The sequence below is a fragment of the Morchella importuna genome, assembly GCF_003444635.1.
Source record: "Morchella importuna strain M04M26 chromosome Unknown Morimp01GS052, whole genome shotgun sequence".
In the NCBI taxonomy this organism is placed as follows: Eukaryota; Fungi; Ascomycota; class Pezizomycetes; order Pezizales; family Morchellaceae; genus Morchella; species Morchella importuna.
Genome location: NW_025763449.1, coordinates 218,536 through 241,195, shown reverse-complemented (window position 1 = coordinate 241,195; position 22,660 = coordinate 218,536). Strand labels below are relative to the sequence as shown.

Below are 22,660 nucleotides of genomic sequence, written 5' to 3'. Positions count from 1 at the left end.
CAATCGGGATCAAGCAGGGGATGCAGGAACAGGCAAGATCATAGGAAATAGGGGATGCGAAGTAAGCAAGAATTAGAGACAGAAAAGATTTTCAGCTATAGACAACAGCTGAAATACTTGTTTATGTTACTCCTTTTTCCTCGTCTTCCTCTCTGTTCCTTAAGGATTTGATACCTGGTTATGGATGGCCAAGAATCTGGCCAGTTCCGTCCAATCTTGAGCCACACAACTGCCACCACAAGCCACACCAACCAAATAGACCTCGAAGCTCCCCTGGGCCATAGCTTTGTTCGCCCTGCAGCGGTTGCAGTGGTAGTGGTAAATTGAGTAAGCTTAGGCACCTGAGGTGCTGACACTGCCGTACTATGATGAGTTTCAGATTTTCAAGACATGCAACCTGCGGTGCATACATGTATGTAATGGACCATGTTCAAACAAATACTGCGACCCCGAGTGAAATAGATAGGGCAACAAAATCACGTGCCGGTGTCGATATCTCTACTAGTAGATGGGATACAACTGAGAAAGGCCTTTATTAGTAACAATATATTAAAATATAATCTTTGTAGAGTACATATAGCTACATATACCTCTGATTATCTTTCAGATCTGAAGAGTTTGCATATTTATGGGCTTGATTTCGCTCGTCGAGCGAGTTCACATGTAAAATACATGTATATAGTGCACTGCCGCATCATGGTGATGATATGCCCGTGTGACGCCAATGGCTTTCTCATCCGGATGTCCTTTTTATGAAGGACCTTCCCCCGCCTTTTAGGATCCTTTGCACCGAGCTTTCGTCGCGAGCATCTTCCATTTGTCCGGACACAAGCATCCACTCACCCAATATCTTCTGCAGAGCAACCAATGCTCTTAATCCTTCCTACCAACCGTGCTCTGAAATAATCTTCTACACCTTTACTTTGGTGAGCCTCCTTAGAACCCTTATTTCTTATGACAAACGAAGGATTTATCCTCTTCTTCTTTCCCCCCTACAGCACCTGGAAAATTAGCATCTACTCTATCTCTTGCGTTAACTCGTGCAAGGATTACCCCATCACTTGTTCCACCAGCAGATCTGGGAACCCGGGCGTCGTTGTGCTTCTCGGTCAGATCTTCCGTAGTTACATTACCTATTAAACAGCCGCAGCGGGTATACATATTTTTCGCTGTTAAATAGCCTTCAACCTAAATAGGACCGTTTTTTTTTTTTTTTGCTTTTGCTTTTCAGAGACTCATCAACCCTCGGTATCAAATAGCCCTATAGCCCAGTTACTGTATCTGCACTTAGCTAACCTTGTTGCAGGATAGTTTCCTTGTGATCTTAGTACTTCTCAAAGTTCTATAAATTACTTTCTCCCCCACACGACAATTCTTCCTGCAAAGTCTCACCTATTTAGATACTCACCGTTGCAACAATGGTTAACTTCATTACTCCTCCGATCTTGTCAGAGCTGCTTCCAGCTTTCCTGGCACATATTCCCACCGCCTTCACATCCCCGCAACCTCCACCATCTCTCTTCCCTATTTTGTCCCCAATTCTTCGCCAACGAATTCGACTCCTTGCTCCTGCTCGCAACTCGAGCTCTAGTGTCGAAGAGACCTGGCTCGCTCTTTTGACATGGTCTGCTACAGCAGGGCCCAAACTCTCTGCGCATTTGGCAACACAAGAATTCATTCCCCATCCATCATCTGGTGAGCTTGAGGTTGGCGAAACAAGTTTGAAAGGATTCCATCGACAAGATAAAGAAACCATAAGGGCATGTGCAGAACTTTTGGAGCTTGATGTAGAAGTCACCTACATTTGGATTGGAAACGATCCAGATGGCGAGGATGATGGTTGGAAAATCCAAGATGTCCGACTCACGGAAGATTCTGAAAACCAAAAATGGTACGCATCGGTCGGTGAAGCTGATCAGGCCTTCTATGATCAATCCGATGCCTACAAGTCTCCAGTGGTACCGTCGGCATCCTTTGCTACTGCCTCACAACAGGCACCCGTAGCAAATGAGAGCGAGGGCGAGGGTGAGGATGATGATTATTGGGATATGTATGACCGCACCCCTGCACGTACCCCAATGGTCCCGCAAAAAACAGATATGCCATCTGAGGATTCATATTACGCAAGATATGGAGATGTACAGCCGGCCCTTGAACCCGAACTTACTTCGGCTGAATCTTCCAACCCAATCACAATGCCTTTAAACTCACAATCATATTCCCCATTGTCAACGACTACTGCGAATACAGCATCAACGACCCCTCCAATGGTACTCTCGTCGTCATTCCTATCGAATAAAGATGAAAACACTTCAGTAACACATGCGCCCCGACCTATATCTGTTGCGTCCTCCTCCTCATCAACCAGAAACTCGATTACAAAGTTAGAGGAGAGTGCGGCAGTACAAGTGCAGAGTGAGCTTGGGGTCAAGCAACACATTTCAAGCACAATCAAAAGTCTTTACCGGTTGTCCAAGGCTGCAGGTATTCAGAGGGACGAGTTTGAGAGGATGTTACAGACTGAAGTTGCAGTACTTGCCATGATGGATGATGGAGACGATTCCCAGACATGGTAGAACAGGAATTTTTACTCTTCTTAAGCACTTGTTATATGTATTCTAAAGTCTTTTTTTCAGCACCGTCTTTTCTTTTTTTCGTGATGACGCTCTCTCTGCGGATTTGTTTCCATGAAAGCGTATTTCCTTTTTTGTCTCTTGTGGGTATCTTGCACTGGAATGGGCGTTTCTTTTATTTTTCTTCATTTCCGTGTAGTTATATTTCTCCATATTTTCAAGTGTTGGCAAAAAAATTTTGTGAGGTACATATTTCAAAATCCAGACCCCCAAATATTGACTTGCGGGCGGGATTCATGTGGATGAGAAGGTACCCCGCATACATATGAGTTTTCGATACAGGGCGGAAAAATCTATCGGGCCTGCGACCCGGCGATCGGCGAGCGATCAGAATCGATAGGAGACCAGGTTTGAAATCATGTAATATCACTCGCCCATCAACTGATCCGCCATAAAAGAACGGGAGTTGGTGGGAAGATCAGGGCCATAGAATTTACTTTAAATTAGAGGAAATGGCAGGCCAGAAAGCGCTATGGTCTTTTCCCCAAAAAATATTAACATAGCTACATGTAATTACATGTAGTTTGTATAACAAATATAACTCTAGCTGGCCCTTCGATCATATCACTTCAATACGTGAGCTTTAACCATAAAACATGCGCACCTTTCACTGGGTTCGTTGGTCGGACGACAAATCCGGAGTTCGGGATGAATTGTAGTCTATGATGGTATCAGTTATGATTAAGAGGGGTGAAGAGACTCTCGTGTCTTGGCTTTCTCGGGATGCCCGTTTCGATATTAACATGGCTACAAAATCTTTGCCTTGGGGCATTCTGGGGGAATTCCGGCGCGGCGTGATCAGAGATCTCTATATAAATGTATTTAGCTGTAAATACATGTAGCTACTGTTAATATATGGAATCTATAAATCTGAGCTCATGCCCCCGGCACGAATAGTTCTAGATCCCTCATGATCATCAAATTCAAGAATCGCGTTTCTAGAGGATAAAATAAAAAAGGGACCAACACAACTGCTTAAGTATTTACATGTACATGTTATACCCGTAAATCCCTCATTACTGCACGTTATACACACATGTATAAACCTAGAGATTCTTGAGGCGAGTAACACTGCTTACTAGCCTCAGGCGGCCTAATCTTTATAAAGCGGGGCCCCTATATAGCTCGTCTCCTAAATCACAATGGGTTACTCCAGATTCTAATTCTAGGGTTCTTGCCTATATACCCGGAGCTTCGAGTACATCGTGAATGTATTCCAGACGGCATTGCCAATACTACTAGTAGTACTTCCTCTTTAATAAACACATAAGTATAATCTCCTAGTTTGAACCCATACCAATACCCATCATTGATAAATAATGAAATAATACCAGTCCTGGTAGTAATAACTCAAATCAAGGTCCAGAAATTTGCATATCCTTCTTTCTCATCGCCTGTCATAATTTAGTTCTTTGCCGAGACCTTCTCTTTACCTTCCAAAGGCGGTAACGTGAACGCCTCAGACAGTCCGACTGAACCCCAGGTCAGCACACCAACATGTGGCTGTACGTTCCAGTAAAGGCTCAGTGTGATATTCTCACGATCAGAAAATTTCCCAGTTATATCATTGATGTTATATTTTGCGCGTTCATTCTTAAGGTGGAGTCTCGAAGCTGAGCGGTGAGGGAGAATTGCATCCCAGATGACAGCTTCATTCTCAGACTATCGAATAGATGTGAGATTAGCTGTCAGGGATAGTAGATCAAGGGACGGAGGTAATGAGAGATTGACAAATTTAGAGCCCGGGTAAGAGGCAGATATATAGGTGAATACTTGTTTTGTGTTCCAGTTGAAGAGAGATCCTAGATCTACGGGTGTAAGCCAACCCGAGCATCTCACATGTAAATCAAGTTAAAAAAGTACCAGCATCAAGATCAAAGTTAATGAATGCGTATTCCTGCACTTTTGAGGCATAATATTGGTGAGCCCGGCCCTTTATCCTATAATCAAAGTCATGATTAGGAGGAAATTCGATTTTAAGTAATTAGTAAATACATGTATGGAAAGGTGTCCTTACACACGAAACTTGCGAACATCGACTGTAGCTGTTGGGTTTGTGGGGGAAAGAACAGTTGACAATGCTATAAAGGCAGCGACACAGAATGTAACTGTTGTAAAGAAACTAAAGACACTTTGAACACGGACCAGCGAAGAATGCATCTTGGAGTAGGTGTTGTTCTGCTGTTTATGGCGGGGTATTGATGTCCTACATGATACAGACTAGCTAAGTGAGATATGTAGCATGACTAATCCAGAACCTTTCATTGCGCCTGAGGTACTCCTGTGATTATAATTATATTAAGCCCAGAAGAATGACCATGAAGACGAAGCAACGGCTGGAGTTTTCTATCCTGCTTAGCCCAGAAATACACTTCCACCTTACTCTGGAAAGTACTTTAAAATATCCATCACCGTGTAGCACTATTGGTCGTGAACAATGTTACAGAATATCACACATCCAGGGTCTCTGACCTGGTTCAAGGACACGGGTGCTGTCATGGTTGCTCCACCCTAACCCTTAATGAATCTGCACCCTTGAGATTCCACGCGACATTTAGCCAGATTAGATTTGTTTCGCCCTCAACCGTGCGAACAGGAGACCATGGCGTTTTCTAAAAGTAGACATTCCGTAAAATGGTTTATCTCCCCCTCCCCTAGGTTTCCCCTGCTAGCTACTCTATCCTATATAAGAGCCGGGCCATGCTCGGGTATTGTTTTGCGGGAACTTTCCTTTCAACCTGGCTTTTTTCTCTCTTTTTTTCGCTTCTTCCTATTTGGCTACTACATCTTCCAGGGAAAAATATTGAGATGTCGACGAAAAAACACCTCGTTGTTTTTAGTGGAGGCAGCGCAGCTAATAATCTTATCGATGTTTTCAAGACCCTTGCAAGCAAAGGCAACCGAGCACTGGATTTTGTTCTCCCGATTTCAGATAATGGTGGTAGCACCTCTGAGATTCTGAGAGTATTTGGTGGCCCTGGTATTGGAGATGTTAGAAGTATGTACCCGTACCTGCATATTTTTTGGTTCCTTTGGGCGCGTGGACGCAAGGGTTCAACCCCAATGATTCAAAGCTTATCTATTGGCTGCTACTTATAGGTCGTCTTATCAGGCTAGTCCCCGAAGACACAGAAGATGTCGAGTTAATAGCGATTAAGAGTCTTCTTAATTACCGTCTTCCCCCCTCTAACGATGAAGCTCGTTTTGAGTGGCTTGCCCTTGTCGAAGGCACACACGGCCTTTGGAAGCATGTTAGTTCTCCTGCTGTTAAATTAAATAAAGGCTCTAATCTCCTTCTAAGATATCGTCCGAAAAACGTGAACTTCTCCGCTCATTCTTCGTCCTCCTGAATCTCGAACTCCTCAAACGTCAACGTCCCAAATCCTCCTTCAACTTTCATTCCGCTTCAATTGGCAACCTTTTCCTGACTGGAGCACGTATCTTTTTTGGCTCCTTCGAATCGGCTATATATCTTTTTCGCTCCATCACCGGGATCCCGGAAAATGTGCAAGTCATTCCAGCCATCAACTCAAACTTTGCCCACCATATAGCTGCAGGATTGGCAGATAAAAGCGTTATTATCGGGCAAAATCAGATTTCCCATCCATCCAACCCGTCTGCGCTGCCCATCCCTGCAGAATCACAACCAAGCTCTAAAAATGGCTCTGAAAAGGACTTTGATGTATTCGAAGAGGAGCCGGAAGAGCCAGAGGAAGATGCGAACCTCCCCGGTTCTCTAGCTTCCCTCCGAACCCAGAATATCGAATTCAGTAAAATCGAAGAAACTGCAATGCCGTCTAGGATTGAACGGATATGGTACATCAATCCATACGGCCAAGAGATCAGGCCCCATGCCAATCCGAAGGTCCTTACGGCCATCGAAAACTCTCAGGCAATAATTTACAGTATCGGGAGTTTATACACTTCTCTTATCCCTTGTCTTGTCCTCCGTAACATTGGCATGGCTCTCGCAGCCACTGGGCGTAATACTCCAAAAATTCTTCTCTTAAACGGTTCTCATGACCGGGAAACGGGGCCTGATAGCGCTTCTTTCACGGCAGCCGAGTTTGTTCGTGCAGTAGCTCAAGCATGCGCATATTCTGATTCTGCCTTTAAGGATAAGGAACCGAAACCCCAGGACTGGAACAGATACCTGACACATGTCATATACCTGGTCGGCAATGGAGCACCAATGGTCAATGATGACGAACTGAAAGCGCTTGGCATTGATGCATTTCAGGTTTATGGGAGGAGAAATCCAGTTGAGGGAAGAGGGATGCTATATGACTCGACAGCGCTGGGTCAAACGCTTGAGATGATATTGGCCAAGCGTCTAAGGAAGGCAGAGACTAGGCGTATGACAATGGACACATACTATGAGAGTCCAAGAGGGGGGGATGGGAGTGGTGGCAGAAATGTGAACGGCAATGGGTGGACAGCTGGGAAGTGTACGTAAGGAGTTTTGTACTATTATTTCCCTGAAAAAAACTTGGAATTCAATTAGGAATGATTTCCCTGTTTGTCTTAAAATGAAGCCTGGATGAATCCACGGGGATAATTGTATCTTTGGGAGTCAGCTACCAGTTATCACTCATTTTTTAACTTCAAACCGGCAATGCAAAATCGTTAGTGCACGTAAAACTTAGTAGGTCAGAAGGCGCCTCCGCTGTATTATTTCCCACACACAAATCTATAAAATGTACAGATCCGTGGGTTATCCACAAGACACAACTTCCCCTCCTTCCGGCCACATTCCAGAACTTTTTTTTTTATTTCTTTCGATTGGTGCTCGTAAAGGCGACCCGCTTAGTCGAAGAGACCGAAACCCATATCCTCGTCGGACTCCTATAATAGCATTAGAAAATTTGAGATACGTGGTAAATGAGGATAATAGGTTAGTACTGACCTCCTTCTCTTCCTCCTTCTCCTCGGCGGGGGCCTCGGCGGCAGCACCACCGCTGGTAGCAGCGGCGGCACCACCAGAAGCAGCACCACCAGAGCCACCAGATGGGACGGAGGCGAGTTTTGAGGACCCCTCAGCAATCAACTGTTGGACAATTAGTAAAAAATTCTCCAAGTCATGTATGAAACCGCATGCACGGGTATAGAGATCAATACTGGAAAAATTGCACCGTCAAAAGACCTTGCAAATTTCTAGTCTTTAACTCTATTCCTGGGCGGCATCCGCCTTTACTACGCCATCGGGAAGGATTTATAGCTGACCTCGTTGATATCCTTGCCCTCAAGTTCCTTGAGGAGAGAGCTGACACGGTCACCATCGCAATCGATACCGACAGAGCTGAGGACGGTCTTAATGTCATCGGCAGAGGGTGAGGCGTTTCCACCGATCTGAAGGAGGAGGTAGGCAGCAAGGTGCTTCATTTTTGTGGTTGTGTTATTTTGTCACTTGGCGAATATTAGTGACAATTTACCTAGTAGAAATATTGTGAAAAACTTACAGTGGAATGAACAAGAGAAGCAATCAGTTTAACCGCAAGGGACCGGGGAAAGCTCTTCGTTGTTCGGAAATGTCGTGATGTTAGGTTGAGGTGAAAACAATTCACTCCGGAAATTTCCAGACTGATGATGGTGTTTGGTGGGGGTGTGACTGGTGAAGGCTTCAAGCTTTACGAGGGTTATAGCCCTTGCGTCTGTGGCTCTGTCGATGTGGCTTTCCAAATGTGGCTAAACATTGACTCATGTGGCGGAAAGTTGTGGCTGACTGAACAAAGAAATTGAATGGGAGAGGAAGACTCCCCCTTCCGGCTCATACACAACACCGAAGAGAGGATCCTCTTCCGCCAATCAGCTCTTCATTTTTAACATCGCCAGCTATTACCACATAGGCTCTCTCGAAAGCGTCACTCCGCGTTGTTGTTGACGCGACTTGCTCTGCTGTTCTCTTGGTTGTCCGTCGTGGTCGTGGTCGCTGTTGCCAGCAATCAGGGCTTTTCCACCTCGAAATTTCCAACATCCGAACCACCTCCCCATAACCAACACCACATCAGCTTTTCAACCTCCACCTACTAAGATAGAACAGCTACTACTACCACTGCTACTACTACTACTACGAAAGCCACCGCAACCCTAGTTCACGATGGTTTTTAGCGACGCTGACCCCACGGTACACCCTCACCCCTCCTTCCTCTCACTCTCAGCGTCAACTCGGGCTAACTCGCTGGGCGCGCGGTCATCGCCCGATTCGTAATCCAGTTCAGCATCTCCTCGCTCCTTAGCCGTTTTGACCCTACGGTGGCAGCTGGAACAAATTCTTCTGCAGCCTCACGGCCAGTCCCGTCAAGAGTTAACAGCGATAAGAAGCCCTTGGTTGCTCAGCAGAGTGAGTGCCTTTTTCGTTGTTGCTCTGCTGTTGCCCCCTTCCTGTATATGTTCTATTTTTATGAAACTATACTCGGGCGTTCATTAAATGGTCGGATATCGTTGCAACCAAATCCCTACTAAGAATTCCGACCATTTAATGAACGCATGAGTAAACACTTAAAATATAATTGGTTGTCACTGACGATATCCTGTTTTTGGGTGGCTTTATAGATGGCTCTTCAGCCTCTAAAACAACTACATCTACGACAAGTACAAGTACAATACAATCCCGGCCTCCGATTACATCAATATCAAAACCGGTCACTACTACTAGTACTACCGGTACTACCAATACTGCTACTCGAACTAATGGCATCTCTTCAGTGCCATCCTCAAAAACAGATGTCGGCGGTATCGTTAAAAAACGCAAAGTAGATGACCCTCAACAAAGTTCTATGGAAATGTTAAAGCAGCGGGCAGCGCTTCTAGCTAAAGTTAAAAAAACAACCCCGGCTTCCACAACGGCAGCATCAGCTAGTACTCATAAGCCAACTGCTCCAAAAATTTCAACTACTGGTGCACGACCTGGTACAACACGACCTGGCACAAATTCTGCTGGAAACACGCCAACAGAGACTGTTAAAAAGCCTGGTTATAAAGAACTCTTGGCTAGGGCAGCACAGGCCCAAGCAGAGAAGAAGTCGGTTTCGGGAACAATTACACATAAAGCCCGACCTCAAGTGAAGGAACAACGTGCATGGCAGAAGAAGCTGGAAGAGCAGAAGGCTGGAAAGTCAGGAGTGGTTGGGAATGATAGGAATAGTAAGAGCCCGGGCATTGCTTCGGGCAATGAAAAGGGCACCTCTGCCGGGAAAAAATCCGGCGAAACCGTCAAGACGACAGCTGGGAAGAAAGGTGTCGGAGGTATTGACAGCCGCAGATCATCTGTAGGGAATATTCAGGGAGCTGCTGGGAAAGGAAAACTCCCAGATAGGGGGAAGAATGGAGGCCCTGTAGAAGCTGGGACGAAAAGAAAGCGTGAAGACACCGGATATGGTGGTGGTAGCGGTAGAGCCGGTGGCTTTACATCTTCCAAAAAAAATAATGGTAGACGCTATGACACCTACGAGGAGGATGAAGAAGACGATTTCGTTGTTGACGATGAAGACGACGTGCCCGCACGCGGGCCGAGATATGGCGGTGGTGGATACGGTGGCGGCGGAAAAAAGTACGTTTATACATTCGCTCAAATGATTTTTAATTTGGCTTACTAATCAACCAATCGTCACATAGATACATATACTACGAATCTGATTATGATTCGGGAAGTGATATGGAAGCTGCAGGTATTGATGTGCTTGAAGAGGAGGAGCGAAGCAGGAGAGTAGCTATTCTAGAGGATCAAGCAGAAGAGAAGAGGGAGAAAGAGCTGGCTGCAAAGAAGGCCGCTGCAAAGAAGAAGATAATGGCCGCAAAGACGACCAAGAAATAATCTAGTCCCGATCTGAGATCGGGTTAACGTTTTAATGGGGTTAGGATGTGGCGCGGATCAATTAGGTATATCTCGGCGGAGTTTTTTCTTCTGCATTTGTTCATCGCCAAACCTTTCGGAAAGAATTGGTGGCACTTACTATTGAGCAAACGTATTGTGCGGCCTTGATTTCTAGATGACTATTTCCTCAGTTATCTTCATTCATTAAACTACCATATCATGCGTTTCCCCTCGCTTTTATTTCCTGTCGTTACCCGACTATGCATTATTCCCAGCTTTCTTTTGTCATGGGTGTTCTCGTTTTTTTTTTTTTTTTTTTTTTTGTTTCCTTTCTTTTCGTCAAGATGGGGATTTATAAGGGAGTTTTGTGTATCTGTGTTTTATTTCATTTCCCTCCTACTTTTTATTGAGTTCTTTACAGGTCGGTAGGTGTACTTTATAGTACCTGTGTTCTTTCTCCACTTTCGGGGTATGTTTGGGGTTATCAGGCGGGAGTTTGTGCTGTTTAAACCTCGCCAACACGTTGGCGGTGTAATTGGTACGTGTTTAGGGTTGCAACTTTTTTATATTCATTCACGGGGGCCCCGTCTGGCCTCCTAAAGGCAAATGTTTGATAACAAATTTCCCTTTCTCATTTTAAGACTTTACTGCTTGCTTTGATCTAAACTACTGAATTCTATAGATAGAGTCATAATAACCTTGTAGTCTCATTCGGTGTCGTCATTTCTCTGCTAAATAAATTGCTGCAGAACGCAACTTGTAAGCCTTATACTCATTTTACGTTCGTATTTACCATCGCATACTCGCCAACAGACTTGTAGTCTACCCCTTTTCCATATATACATGTAGCTATGGAACCGGAACGGAAGTTTCATCTCTTGTATGGGAACGAACATATATAAAACTCAAATAGTCAACACAGAAAACACTTTAAAGTCCCTGTACTCTACGATCTCCCTATAAGAGTTCGGCTTATAAGGGTATTCGCCTTATAGAGATAGAGGGTTCCGGTCCCAATAATTCGTACGCAACTCTAAAGGTAAATTGCCGATTATTTGCTATAAGAGTACCTGCGTTACCCCATAGAAAAGGAAGGGTTAGGTGAAATTTGGACCTTTTACTCTTCATTAACCCACCGCTATTAACAACAATGACTTCAAACACTCCCGGGTTGAAAAGAGGCGGGCCTTCACAGAGATCAATTTTCGAGTGGTCCAATCAACAGTTCCTGAGAACCGGCAAGCTCCCAGATTGGAAGTCACCATCTTGGGCTTGATTTGGAATACTCTGTTATTCCATAGCTCCTATGGTTGTTGTTTTATGTTCAAAAGTATTGCCGTGACTGCACCCTTCTCCAAACCTAAGCCCTAACCCTCAATTCCCTGTAAGGGTTTATGCTTTATCATAAGGGTAGAACCTCGCAACTTTTCTGTACCGCTAAGGGCGATCGCACTGTATAAGACTGTCAAACTTCATCCTCTCGATACCTTTCAATCTTTCTACAGCTATAAATGCTGGCTTTGGTAGTAAATACATGTCAATTACGACGAATTCACTATTTTTTTTTTGCAGGAACATTATGGGCAATCAAGCGCTAAGGTTGCATGCAATTAGTGAATTAAACCAAAAAAATGTAATCAAGCGCATCATGCATTGTCACTCGACAGTTCCACTTATATATGTTACTTATTACATCTAATAACTCATTGAATGCCCCCGACTTAGATATATCCCTACAGTGCCGTTATCTTAATTATACCTACGTGTAGGTTAATACTACTATAGTTCTAACCAGCAGGTTGAAATCGATCTTGCGGTGCTTCCGGTAAAACAACCCTCTTGAACCCACAAGTCAAAATCGTTGGACTGGATAGTCAAAGATTACGGTATTATATATTCCTAGAAAGAAATACTCGATGCCTGCTTGGCGGATAACATTTCATTGCAACAATGGCTGTAATTTTATACCAATGTAGATTTGTCCCACATCTTTTGTCTACGTCGTGTCCATTTTCTTTTGTTCTAGCCGTTATGCATCAGATTCAAAAGAGATATGCTTCACATATGGAGTGATTGTACAAAATCCCAGGTTCTAGCCCCCATGCCATACGTACAACTCCTCCGCACAAATAATGCCTCCAACAGCCCCAACTCACCACGCACCAAGCCATCATAACGATATCAGACACATACTCCACATTAAAAAATAAACACAAAACAAAAACCAAGTCAGTCCTGTCTTATAAAAAGAGGCAGGGTTAGGGATAATGGATGTGTGAAGAGGAGGAGTAACCTAAGTATAAAGAAGGAAATGGGAGAACAATGAAGAAAGAGGGAAAATAAAAAGGAAGATAATACCAAAATATCACCCGCCCACGTTTACAAAATAAAACAAAACAAGACCCCCCGAGGAAAATCGATTTACACAAAAGGCCTGACAAAAAGCTAGCAGATAATAGATGAACCCGATATATGCCGGAGTAGTAAAGATATAAGAACCAGACGGAATAAATAATGCACAAAGGAGGGGGGATTGGTGTTAATCCCCTTTCCTTGTAAACTGTACCCATAACACAATTCGCCTCCCAAACGTGTAAAAAAAAAAAAATCCCCGTATTCAGACAAAAGCCAGTAGTAAATCAGACCCGACCATAATCTTTAAGCATGACCCCCGCAGTGACCCTATAAACACTCATTACGTGCAATACCCAAGTCATATTAGAAACCACTCATCCGTGAGGGAAACCTCATAGTTGCCGTGGGCATTCCAAGTGAACCATCGCTCTCTTCTTTCAGCCTCTTCAATCCTCCATCCGGTGCTTCGACTTCTCTCCCATATATCCTTTCCCCAGGGGCCGGGCTCCCTAAATCAATTATCCTTTGTGCTGGTGGGGGAGCTGGATGTGATTCTATACTACTAGAACGGGCGTACAAACTATGGTGTTGATGAGGTGGTGGTTGCAGTGGATGTGACGGCATCGGATGTCCAGAGTAGTTATACTGTAATGGACGCTGAGAGGGATGTGATTGGGGGTGATTGTGTACTAGTTGAGGAGAACGATTTTGATTGTTTCCGCCATGAATGGAAAGTGCGAGGCTAGATGGAGGTCGTGGTGAAGAATGTTCTTGCTTTATGTCGTTTTGCAGCAATGCGGATAATGGAACATTTGAAGGCTGGGAATGACTAGGGTTTGCCGAACCTGCTGCAGAAGGAACACGCTGTTTAAGGAAAAGAGGTTGGTCAGGCTGATTGGACACCCCAGACGCGGCATGTCTTCGATTATGATGATGGTGAATATGTACGTGGGGATGCGAATGGGCCTGAACAGGCTGGGGTGCAGGAGATGGCGGCGAGTGTCGTTGGACTTGGGACCAATGAATAGGCTGAGGCCTCTCGTAATGATCATCAAGCAGTCGGTCGCGTAATACAGGTGGTTGTACGGTTGCACTTGCCCTCACAGGTACACGTGGAGCGATCTGCAAAGAAGCATTAGAATTTCACCCGTGGCTACACATCCCCCGTGCTCCAAGAAGGACACCGAGCGAAAAGAGAAAAAAAAAACGACTTACTCCGATGGCCTCCAAATCTTCCGCCCGTTCTTCTTCAGATGCCCCCAAGACGTCAGGGGCAGCTGGAAAACCAACGTGTTTAGAGATTCCTGTCAGAAGTGCAACTTCCCAATTGTACTGTCTTCGGTGCTGTATCCTTGTACTTGCACGATCTGGTATCCGATAGGTGTATTCTGTAGTTCCATGTTACTTCCCTGCTTAAGCAAACAAAAACCACGAGGCAAGACAAACCTGAAACTAATGTATCACCAGCCCTCCGTTCTCTTTGAATATGATACCACAATTCACTGCATTTATTGAGGGTATTCTCTCGTAATTCTCTTACTCGTTGATAATACTGTGAATGCACCTGGGCCTTGGTAACTCGGGTGGCAATCTCTAGAGACTCCATACCATTCTTGTACTGGGCGTCGGCTAGACGTTCTTTTTCATCTAATTTCTGGTCGATACAAGCTTTCTGGGCGACGTATTCAGGGTGGGTGCCATCCTGTATCATTTTCATTTCGATTTCAACTCTGCGCAGTTTTTCGGAATAAATTCTTTGCCAAGTGTCAGCAAAAACGTTTTACGTCATAGTAAGGCGGCTTCGCTTAGTCCTAACCTATCTTTGAGGTGTGCGAAAACACGTTCTATCTCCGCGAGCTCTTCCATAGCAGCTTTCTTCTTTAATGCGCGCTCTAAATCTGAGTTATTAGAAAAAAAAAAAGCCGGCCGAAAATGCTCTTACCACTACACAGCTTACCTTCGTCATCCACCCCGATCGTATCAACAGCATCGCCATGCTCTTCTTCTGGCACTATGGGAGCCGCGACATCTGTATTCTCTTCAATTTCAATTCCAATAGCACGCTCAGATTCTTGGTCTTGGTCCGGATTGCTATCGGATTCTTCCACAGCAGATGTAGCAACCTTGACAATTGATTTTACTGGCCGAACGTCCTTACCGTTAGTCACAATTGGAACTGGGGTCTCCTGGCGAATTCCGTTAGTTATAGCAGGATGTTCATCGTCGTCCGAGTTTGGTTTTTTCCCTTCCAGCGTGCTCACACTGCCATTTTCTGATGGTACTTGAGGGGTGTGTACTTTTTTCTTAGGGGGTGGTGTTGATGGTCTTGTTTTCGGCTCTTCCGTAGGTCGTACAATAGGCGATTCTTGAAAATCTCTTTTCCGCTTTTTGCTGGGGCTAGATTGTGTAGGTGTAGAGGGTGTAGAATCATCAGCAGCGTCATCTGCAAAAACATCCCCTTGATCAAGCAACACCTCTTTCCTAACCGGCATTTCGATCGCGATTGCTTGTGTTGTGGATGTTGAATCTTTCCTGTGTTGCACAAATTTCGGTCTCTGTTTTAGCGGGGAATTGTGTAGCCTTTCAGTTTCCGCCTCCGAATCCTCGCCAATGTCGCTGAGGCTAGACTCGGAGTCGCGGTCCGAAGCGTGACCGTTATGCTTTCGTCTTGTTCCTGAGAGAGAGGGGCGGGGTGGGCCGTTCAAATTCTCCAGAGCTCCGGCGGAGAGGGGTTGTGTTTCGACAGCTGTAGCGTCTGGTGCCATTTGATCAGAGAGGATCGGCACTTTTGAGTCTTCTGAGGGGCCGTCAACGCGGCGGTCGAGTAGCTTCGTTGCGTTAGAGCGAGGAAGTGATTGAGAGCGGTTGTTGAGGGTAGATAGGACGCCTGAAGGTGGTTCGGAGGATAAAGGCAACGAGTTAGTTGAACGCGTTCGCTTTCGGGGCCGCCGTCCTGCTGTAGTAGGAGGTAGGGGAGTCTTTGGTTAGATTCCTGAGAGGTTGGCCGACTTGTGAGAAGGAGAAGGAGGGGGTAGGATGGTAGGTAGTAGGGATAGACAGATGCGAGGATATCCAAATAGGAACAGGGAATATGTGCGGGGAGAGTGAGGGCTTTGAGGGAGAAGGAGAATACGAGGAGGAGTGGTACCAGATTCTTCCAGAGCTATGGTGGAGGGACGAGATCTGCTGCCGCGTTTTAGAGCTGGTGTCATGCTATGAGCAGCGGATGAAGCGAGATGTCTACAGGGAGACGGACTCTGTAGATGCAAGAGTAGAAGTGAGAGCCGTGGAAGAGGAGGAGGTGGTGGTTGTTGTGTTTAGCAGGATGGTGACGTCTAATGGAACGATTGACACCAAGATGAAGTAGGGACTCAGAAGAGCCGCCCCAAACAAGCGTTCGTGCCGGGAATATACGGCCGGGGGGGGGGGGGGGGGAACACAGACTGGGCCTGAGTTAGTTGAATAATGTGAGGAGGGAAAGATGAGGAAATTAAGAGTGGGCGTGAGTGAGAATGGGTATTGGTGAGTAGGGGAAGGATCAGGGTGCAGAAGGACCAGTGATTACGGCGACAGATGAAAAGAATAAGGGAACAAGATCGGACTCTTTTCGGAATGGTGCGAGAGTTGCCGGGGGAGAGGGGAAGGGGAAAGGGCACCTTTTCTCTCCTATGACGAGCAAGAGTGGGTGGAGCGTCTCGAAGGAGGCAGGCCTCAGAGATACACACACAGATAGCGAGAGGCGGAGATGGAGCGTTCTGAAGAGTTTGCAGTAGTAAGACAACTTATTCGATTATTCGAATGAACGATACGGCTAGGAAGATGTACAGGTAGCCTATCGACGACGGACGGACGGATGGCGAACACTGGGCCGTGAAGGCGATTATGGGGCGACCTTCGAGGAGGTGGATGTTGCTGGTGGGGAAAGTTGTTTCGTGGAAGCGTCCAGGTATGTACATACAGTGAGCGAGAAGAGGAAAACACCGGCGGAGAAGGGCGAGGGATACCTACGCTACACCGCAGTACCTACACCCTACCACATGTACCCCCCCCCCAGCCTCCGCCGGCACCAACAAGCAAGCAACTCTTTACATGTATGGACGGCGCGACCCCCCACTGTCCACAACCTTTCTGGCAGTAAGCATGAAGCCGCATCTTTTACCACTTCAAAATCACTTACATTCACTCCACATAGATACATGTACTTTACATGTACTTTTTTTAATTACTTCATGTTATTTATATAACGCTTATTTGCTTGCTTGCTTTTTATTCTCCCGGCCATCATCATCGTTCATTCACTCAAAACTACATGTACAATACCTTCTCTATTGCCCAATTTGAGCTTCACACACAATACCAATAATCCACACATACAAACCATGTAGTGCAGCACCGCGCCCACTGCACACCCACATATCGTTCACGCACTCCCACCCTCATTCACTCCCTCACTCACACCCGCCCATATCACACACGCATCCCAGTAACAGTTCTGCGTGTGCGGAACTGGTCGAAAATTGATATTGCTGCCGGCTTGAGTGCCAAGAAATCCGGGGGCAGAGGAAAATTCACGTTGAAACCAAACCTTTGCGCCAAATCTCTTGCTGTGTGCCTGCCCTTGCCTACATGTATTTAAAATATCCTGACTGCCCTGCCAATCTGTCAGTTCAACAACGCTATTGTCACGCGCACTTTGTTGCACTTATCCCAAAACTTTTTTTACCCGCTCCACCTGACACGCCAGGAACCCTTGCCCGTCTTCAACACCGAGTGCCGATAAAGAAAAAAAAAAGTGTGAGCCGGAGAAATTCAAAGAAGTCGCTCCCACAACCAGACTGCTTCCCTCCAATCAACATATTTACCCCGCCGTAAACTTTACAGCAATGGGAAAGAAGGACAGATCAGAAAAACTTTCCAAGAAGGAAAAGACTTCAACTGCGACTCTTCCTGAAAAGAAAATTGACCCCTCATTGGCTTCTCTCTTTGAGTCGAGCGTGCGTATTTCACCTTTAATCCTACTCAATAAGGATACATTGTTGACTCTTTGTTACTGTAGTTTGGTGCTGTAAAGCCCCCCGCAAAGCCTGCCCGTATACTATCTGAGGGAAGTGAAGAGCAGGGGCACAATGATGAGGTGAATGATGTCGATGCCGATGCCGATGCCGATCTTTCGGAGGTTGATGAAGAGATTGCCGATCTTGAGGATACCGAGGATCCTACCGACCCAATCCCGGAAGTAGCCAAAGTAACAATAACAGATAAGAAACGGAAACGGAAACGGAAGGAAGAGAACGGGGAACTTGAGGACGCCTACCTCCGAAAGCTTCAGGACGAAGAAGATGCAGCAGAAGAAGAGAGGAGACGGAAGAGGAATAAACAGCTTGCAAAGAAGGCCGGGATTAGTGTTCCGGAGAGTGAAAAGGATGGTTCAGGGGATGAAAGTGATAGGAAAGAAGAGTCAGAGTTCCAAATTAAGCACGAAACTCTGAGAGATGAAAAGCAAATCGAGATCGATAAAGCTGCAAGGACTGTTTTCCTTGGAAACGTCCCCTCTACAGTGGTTTCCTCAAAAGTCAAATCCACCCACCTTACCCTCACTTTAAATCCCAATAACTAACCTCTAGCAGCCTGAATACAAACTCCTCAAATCTCACTTTACCACTGGCGCTGGCCCTATCGAGAGCGTCCGCTTCCGCTCCATCGCCTTCTCTGAACAAATTCCCCGAAAGGCTGCCTTTATCACCCATAAGTTCCATGAGAAGCAACAAACTTTGAACGCCTACATTGTCTTTAAAACCGCCGCTGCAGCTCGTGAAGCCCTAAAACTCAACGGCGTTGTTCTCCTTGACCGCCACATCCGTGTCGACTCCGTTGCACACCCAGCCCCTCACGATGCCAAACGATGTGTTTTCGTTGGAAATTTGGATTTCGAGGCACAGGAGGAAAGTCTTTGGAAGCATTTCTCCACCGCGGGGAAGGTTGAAAGTGTACGGATTGTTAGGGATGCCAAAACAAACGTTGGAAAGGGATTTGCCTATGTTCAGTTTGAGGTATGTATATCAACCATTCGCCCACACCACCACCAACCCACTGACATGGTCACAGGACGTAATGGCTGTCGACGAGGCCCTTCTGCTCCATGAAAAACGCATGCCTAATGATCGTAAACTTCGCGTCACGCGCGCTAGAGCTATCAAACGAAACGCAAAAAGGTCAACTGAAAATGATCGTGATCGTCGCCCTGACCCTACCCCCCGTAGACCAAGAGACAACATAAAGGGATCTATTTACCAACCTAAAGTCGATCCCCGCAAGCGGGACCAGCTGAACCGTGCAAGTAAAATTCTTGGACGTGCGGCAGCGGCACAGCTCAAGAGTCAAGGTGACGTTTTTGAGGGGTTGAGAGCTACGGCTAATACAGATAGTGGGATTAAGAAGGGGGGGAGTGGGAAGAAGGCTGGTAAGCCGAGAGCTAGAGCGGTTGTGAGATCACAGGCGTGGAAGGTAAAGAATGCGAAGTAGAAAAACGGATTAATACGGTCTAATAGGTTTGTAATATAAATGATTCTGATGGAAAAAAAATTACTTGGTTTCTGTTGTTTTACTAGGCTTTTATGTATTCTATCTTATATTGCGGCTATCGTACAATTATTAAGAACAAGAAAGGGCACCCTCGCGGTAAACACTCTAACAGCAAATTTATACTACTTAGTGTCGGATGAAGTCTTCTGCTATACCTGACGGGGTCATGTTTCCTCTGGCAGCTGCCCTTTGTCAATCAGGTACTGAATGATCTGTAGCATAAGAGTATTCTCCTTCTCCCTATCGTGTTCCACAAGCTATCACTCACGTTAGACATCAAACCCTAACCCATACGTTCACAGCCCCATAACTAATAAAGAACACATACCCGCTGATATAAAGTCTTCTTCTCCTCGATCTTAGTTTCCCTTTTCTTAGCTGGCTCCTTATCATGCCGGAATCTGCACCGATCGCCCTTCGCGCATTTTCCGCGCAGAAAATCACGGCAGTGCCCAGTTGACTTCTTGGAGCCCTGTCCCTCCGGCTTTCGGATTGCGGATTCGGGGACTGTAGATTTGATTTTTGAGGATGTGATTTCAGGCGGTGCACCATCATTGTCAGAGTTGGAGTCAGAGGCATTGGTGTCGTAGTCGTTGTCGATGTCTGAGCCCATTAATAATAGTGGCGCGCCATCTCCATCTCCAGTATCAGCGGTGACACGTTTTCGTTTGCCCCCGATTGCATGAGCTTTTAAGTCCCTCTCTTTTTTCTGCTGCGCAGCAACCCTTTTCGCCTCTGCTTCTGCCCTCGCAGCTACCTCCTGTTTTTTCTCCAGGTTCTCCTCAATCTTTTTCGCAGTCGGAAATCGACTCTTTCGTTGCGCGATCCAGGCCTCAATCTCCTCCGGCGTCTCCGGAGGGGCAATATTAGTCCCGATGAGCTTCCCGCCGTTGAGAGAGAGCCATGTAGCTTCGTCCATATCAGGTTTATCATCACGCTCCCGCTTCTGCTGCTTTCTAGGAGGCGGCTGGGGAGGCGGGCTAAAGTGGCCATAGGAGGAGTGAGTAGGCCAGCCGGCAGCGGGGAAGGGTGGATGCTGCTGCATTTGAGGTGGTTTGAGGGTAGGGATTGCGAGTGCTGGGACTGGTAATGTTCTTGAGAGTATGAGAGGTATGGGTTATGTGGCTGCTGCTGGGGGAGGGAAGGAGGAGGAGGGCCCAGTGATGACTGATACTGTGGATTTGTGTAGATTGGGTTGTTGTTGAAATAGTGGTTTTGATATGGTTGATGTGGCTGCCGCTGATATAGTGGGTATTGCTGGCATTGCTGATTCCCATGGTGCTCCTGATGTTGCTGCTGTACTACAAAGGCTGGATTGTAGTGTGCAGCTGATGGTAATTGAGGTAGTGGATGTGGTTGCCGCTGCTGTTGGGGGGATCGCTGGTACTGTTGACATAGACTAGAATCTCCCCCAATACTAACATTTCCACCACCGCTACCACTGCCACCACGATTGAAGCCTCCGCTACGTGCGCCTCCCCCTCTATTGCCGCGATTGCCTCCAGAGCCGCGCTGTGAGTTCGCATTGTATCCCCCGCGATTTGCGTTACCCCCGGAGCTGTTGGAAGATGTCGGTGGTGGTGGGGGCGGTGGTGGGCGATATATGTAATCCGACATCTTTTGTTATATTCAGTTAATTACAGAGATTTGTGAAGAAAAAAAAACTTGGCTTGTAGCTCGGTTGTATTACCAGACAGGGATTGAAGAAGAGCCGCAAAGCTTGGATGTCTTGAGTTGGGTTGGGCCGGGGTGAATGATGTAAATCATTTATCGGCTTTTCTCGGCAACGCGCTGGACTTTCGGGTTCCCTCCCAACTTCCAGAACGGTCACAGAATTATATAAATTCCGAGGCACCTACATACATGTATATAGCTCCCGTGGGGATATAGAACATAGGGGCACCGCGTGATCTCCGTCATAGAGTATCACTCGCACGCTTATGGTTCATGGGGGGCATCTCGTCATAATGTTGTTTCTCCAGTGACGTTATTAAAACACTTTTAAGCGTTCGTAAGGCTAGATACATGTGCCTGACAACCGCCTGTCGAGGTTCCCAAACACGTGAGCAGTAGAGAGATGAAGCTTGGCGTTCTGAGGTCTGCATAGACTTGCGTCAGTAATGGCGCAACGTCGGCGACCGCCGCTGCACTAAAACCTCTTGACGTTTGAACCAACACCACCGAGACTGAGTCAAACATATTCTGTAAACTGAACGGACGGACCGACCTACAATGATACCTACACGAAGACTCCTAGGCCCAGTGTAAACACCCCCGCCCCCCCTGCTTCGATGTGAATAAAAGTGAGGAAGCTTACGCATGTCCCTCCAAATAGAGCCCCTCGCTCGTCATACTACCAGTCCGACTATACACAAGGGCCGTCTCTCATTCGTGCTCGGAAACCCTTTTTGGTCAAGAACCTTCTCACCGGCGCCGCTATTCTGGCGCTGACTGGGTCAATCTGTAATGAGTTCCCTGGTCGTATCAAGATAGAGAATCGTAACGCACGATTGCTGACATGTAGGAATATATAGACCTCTACACAATCAAGGCTGTCGCCCAGGACAACTTTGAGGATGTAACAGTACCAGATGCACCCACCCAGCCTGCAAAGACACCGAATGTGGGCACTAGTACTATCACAAGTGGACCTTTAGGAAAATGAGTTATGGATGATAAGTTGGGAGGGGTTAATTTGGAGACATTATAAATTTAGTGTAGTAACGGAGCAGTCTTTAGTTCCCCGCTCAATTCTGTATAAATTATTAGTACAGCTCTCGTGTCCAAATAATACTTAGCATCTGCGATTTCATATCTACATGTAGCTCTAGTCTGTTGTATCGTTCAATATTTGAGGCTGGTTAAAAAGCATTTCCTTGGCAGGCGTTTCATTTTCCAACAAACGCGCCACACCAACAATAGAATATGTTGCCCGGTGTTGCACACGTCCTCGCGAACCTTCAACAAAGCGACGTCCGACAGCATCAATCTCAATCTTTTCGCAATCGATCCATTTTCTTCTTCTTCCAGAGGGTAAACTACTAACATAATAATACCTCTGCTTCCTAACCCCTCGAGGAGATAAGATTTCCTGGAGCAAAGCTAAGAAGGGGGGAAGGCTGAAGGAAGCGGCTCAATTTCCTCTTACACTGCCAGTGCTGGCTTCTATTATTTACCTACCTCACTTCTTACTACACTGTTGCCCCTGTAATCTCATCCTCCCCTTCCAACCTCCCAGTTCTTTTCCATTTTCGCGTCGTAATAGAGCAACGTACCA

General features: G+C 46.2%; 12 protein-coding genes across 12 annotated transcripts; 7 read left to right on the top strand and 5 right to left on the bottom strand.

Moving 5' to 3' along the window:
- Positions 1-954: 954 nt before the first annotated feature.
- Positions 955-1,348, top strand: LAJ45_10915 (uncharacterized protein; the record flags this gene model as incomplete). The annotated part of the gene is made up of 3 exons (XM_046120430.1): positions 955-1,108; positions 1,232-1,248; positions 1,307-1,348. The coding sequence occupies 3 exons, from the start codon at positions 955-957 to the stop codon at positions 1,346-1,348; spliced, it is 213 nt and encodes a 70-aa protein (XP_045966439.1).
- A 70-nt stretch (positions 1,349-1,418) lies between these two features.
- Positions 1,419-2,576, top strand: LAJ45_10914 (uncharacterized protein; the record flags this gene model as incomplete). Its single annotated transcript, XM_046120429.1, has 1 exon — positions 1,419-2,576. The coding sequence occupies one exon, from the start codon at positions 1,419-1,421 to the stop codon at positions 2,574-2,576; it is 1,158 nt and encodes a 385-aa protein (XP_045966438.1).
- A 1,461-nt stretch (positions 2,577-4,037) lies between these two features.
- Positions 4,038-4,793, bottom strand: LAJ45_10913 (uncharacterized protein; the record flags this gene model as incomplete). The annotated part of the gene is made up of 5 exons (XM_046120428.1): positions 4,038-4,105; positions 4,175-4,295; positions 4,365-4,441; positions 4,497-4,573; positions 4,651-4,793. 5 exons carry the CDS (start codon positions 4,791-4,793, stop codon positions 4,038-4,040), a joined length of 486 nt encoding a protein of 161 aa, XP_045966437.1.
- Positions 4,794-5,441: 648 nt separating this feature from the next.
- Positions 5,442-7,089, top strand: LAJ45_10912 (uncharacterized protein; the record flags this gene model as incomplete). Its single annotated transcript, XM_046120427.1, has 3 exons — positions 5,442-5,631; positions 5,733-5,884; positions 5,935-7,089. 3 exons carry the CDS (start codon positions 5,442-5,444, stop codon positions 7,087-7,089), a joined length of 1,497 nt encoding a protein of 498 aa, XP_045966436.1.
- A 350-nt stretch (positions 7,090-7,439) lies between these two features.
- LAJ45_10911 (uncharacterized protein) lies at positions 7,440-8,015 on the bottom strand (the record flags this gene model as incomplete). Its single annotated transcript, XM_046120426.1, has 3 exons — positions 7,440-7,478; positions 7,540-7,680; positions 7,857-8,015. The coding sequence occupies 3 exons, from the start codon at positions 8,013-8,015 to the stop codon at positions 7,440-7,442; spliced, it is 339 nt and encodes a 112-aa protein (XP_045966435.1).
- A 21-nt stretch (positions 8,016-8,036) lies between these two features.
- LAJ45_10910 (uncharacterized protein) lies at positions 8,037-8,624 on the bottom strand (the record flags this gene model as incomplete). The annotated part of the gene is made up of 3 exons (XM_046120425.1): positions 8,037-8,039; positions 8,093-8,258; positions 8,473-8,624. 3 exons carry the CDS (start codon positions 8,622-8,624, stop codon positions 8,037-8,039), a joined length of 321 nt encoding a protein of 106 aa, XP_045966434.1.
- Positions 8,625-8,730: 106 nt separating this feature from the next.
- Positions 8,731-10,446, top strand: LAJ45_10909 (uncharacterized protein; the record flags this gene model as incomplete). Its single annotated transcript, XM_046120424.1, has 4 exons — positions 8,731-8,757; positions 8,847-8,973; positions 9,186-10,182; positions 10,248-10,446. 4 exons carry the CDS (start codon positions 8,731-8,733, stop codon positions 10,444-10,446), a joined length of 1,350 nt encoding a protein of 449 aa, XP_045966433.1.
- A 2,718-nt stretch (positions 10,447-13,164) lies between these two features.
- On the bottom strand, positions 13,165-16,013 carry LAJ45_10908 (uncharacterized protein; the record flags this gene model as incomplete). The annotated part of the gene is made up of 6 exons (XM_046120423.1): positions 13,165-13,923; positions 14,017-14,189; positions 14,248-14,555; positions 14,618-14,699; positions 14,759-15,757; positions 15,950-16,013. 6 exons carry the CDS (start codon positions 16,011-16,013, stop codon positions 13,165-13,167), a joined length of 2,385 nt encoding a protein of 794 aa, XP_045966432.1.
- LAJ45_10907 (uncharacterized protein) lies at positions 15,893-16,168 on the top strand (the record flags this gene model as incomplete). Its single annotated transcript, XM_046120422.1, has 1 exon — positions 15,893-16,168. The coding sequence occupies one exon, from the start codon at positions 15,893-15,895 to the stop codon at positions 16,166-16,168; it is 276 nt and encodes a 91-aa protein (XP_045966431.1).
- A 1,516-nt stretch (positions 16,169-17,684) lies between these two features.
- On the top strand, positions 17,685-19,323 carry LAJ45_10906 (uncharacterized protein; the record flags this gene model as incomplete). The annotated part of the gene is made up of 4 exons (XM_046120421.1): positions 17,685-17,795; positions 17,858-18,373; positions 18,429-18,851; positions 18,907-19,323. 4 exons carry the CDS (start codon positions 17,685-17,687, stop codon positions 19,321-19,323), a joined length of 1,467 nt encoding a protein of 488 aa, XP_045966430.1.
- A 224-nt stretch (positions 19,324-19,547) lies between these two features.
- Positions 19,548-20,428, bottom strand: LAJ45_10905 (uncharacterized protein; the record flags this gene model as incomplete). Its single annotated transcript, XM_046120420.1, has 2 exons — positions 19,548-19,640; positions 19,712-20,428. The coding sequence occupies 2 exons, from the start codon at positions 20,426-20,428 to the stop codon at positions 19,548-19,550; spliced, it is 810 nt and encodes a 269-aa protein (XP_045966429.1).
- Positions 20,429-21,615: 1,187 nt separating this feature from the next.
- On the top strand, positions 21,616-22,048 carry LAJ45_10904 (uncharacterized protein; the record flags this gene model as incomplete). The annotated part of the gene is made up of 3 exons (XM_046120419.1): positions 21,616-21,647; positions 21,719-21,846; positions 21,918-22,048. The coding sequence occupies 3 exons, from the start codon at positions 21,616-21,618 to the stop codon at positions 22,046-22,048; spliced, it is 291 nt and encodes a 96-aa protein (XP_045966428.1).
- Between the last annotated feature and the right edge of the window lie 612 nt (positions 22,049-22,660).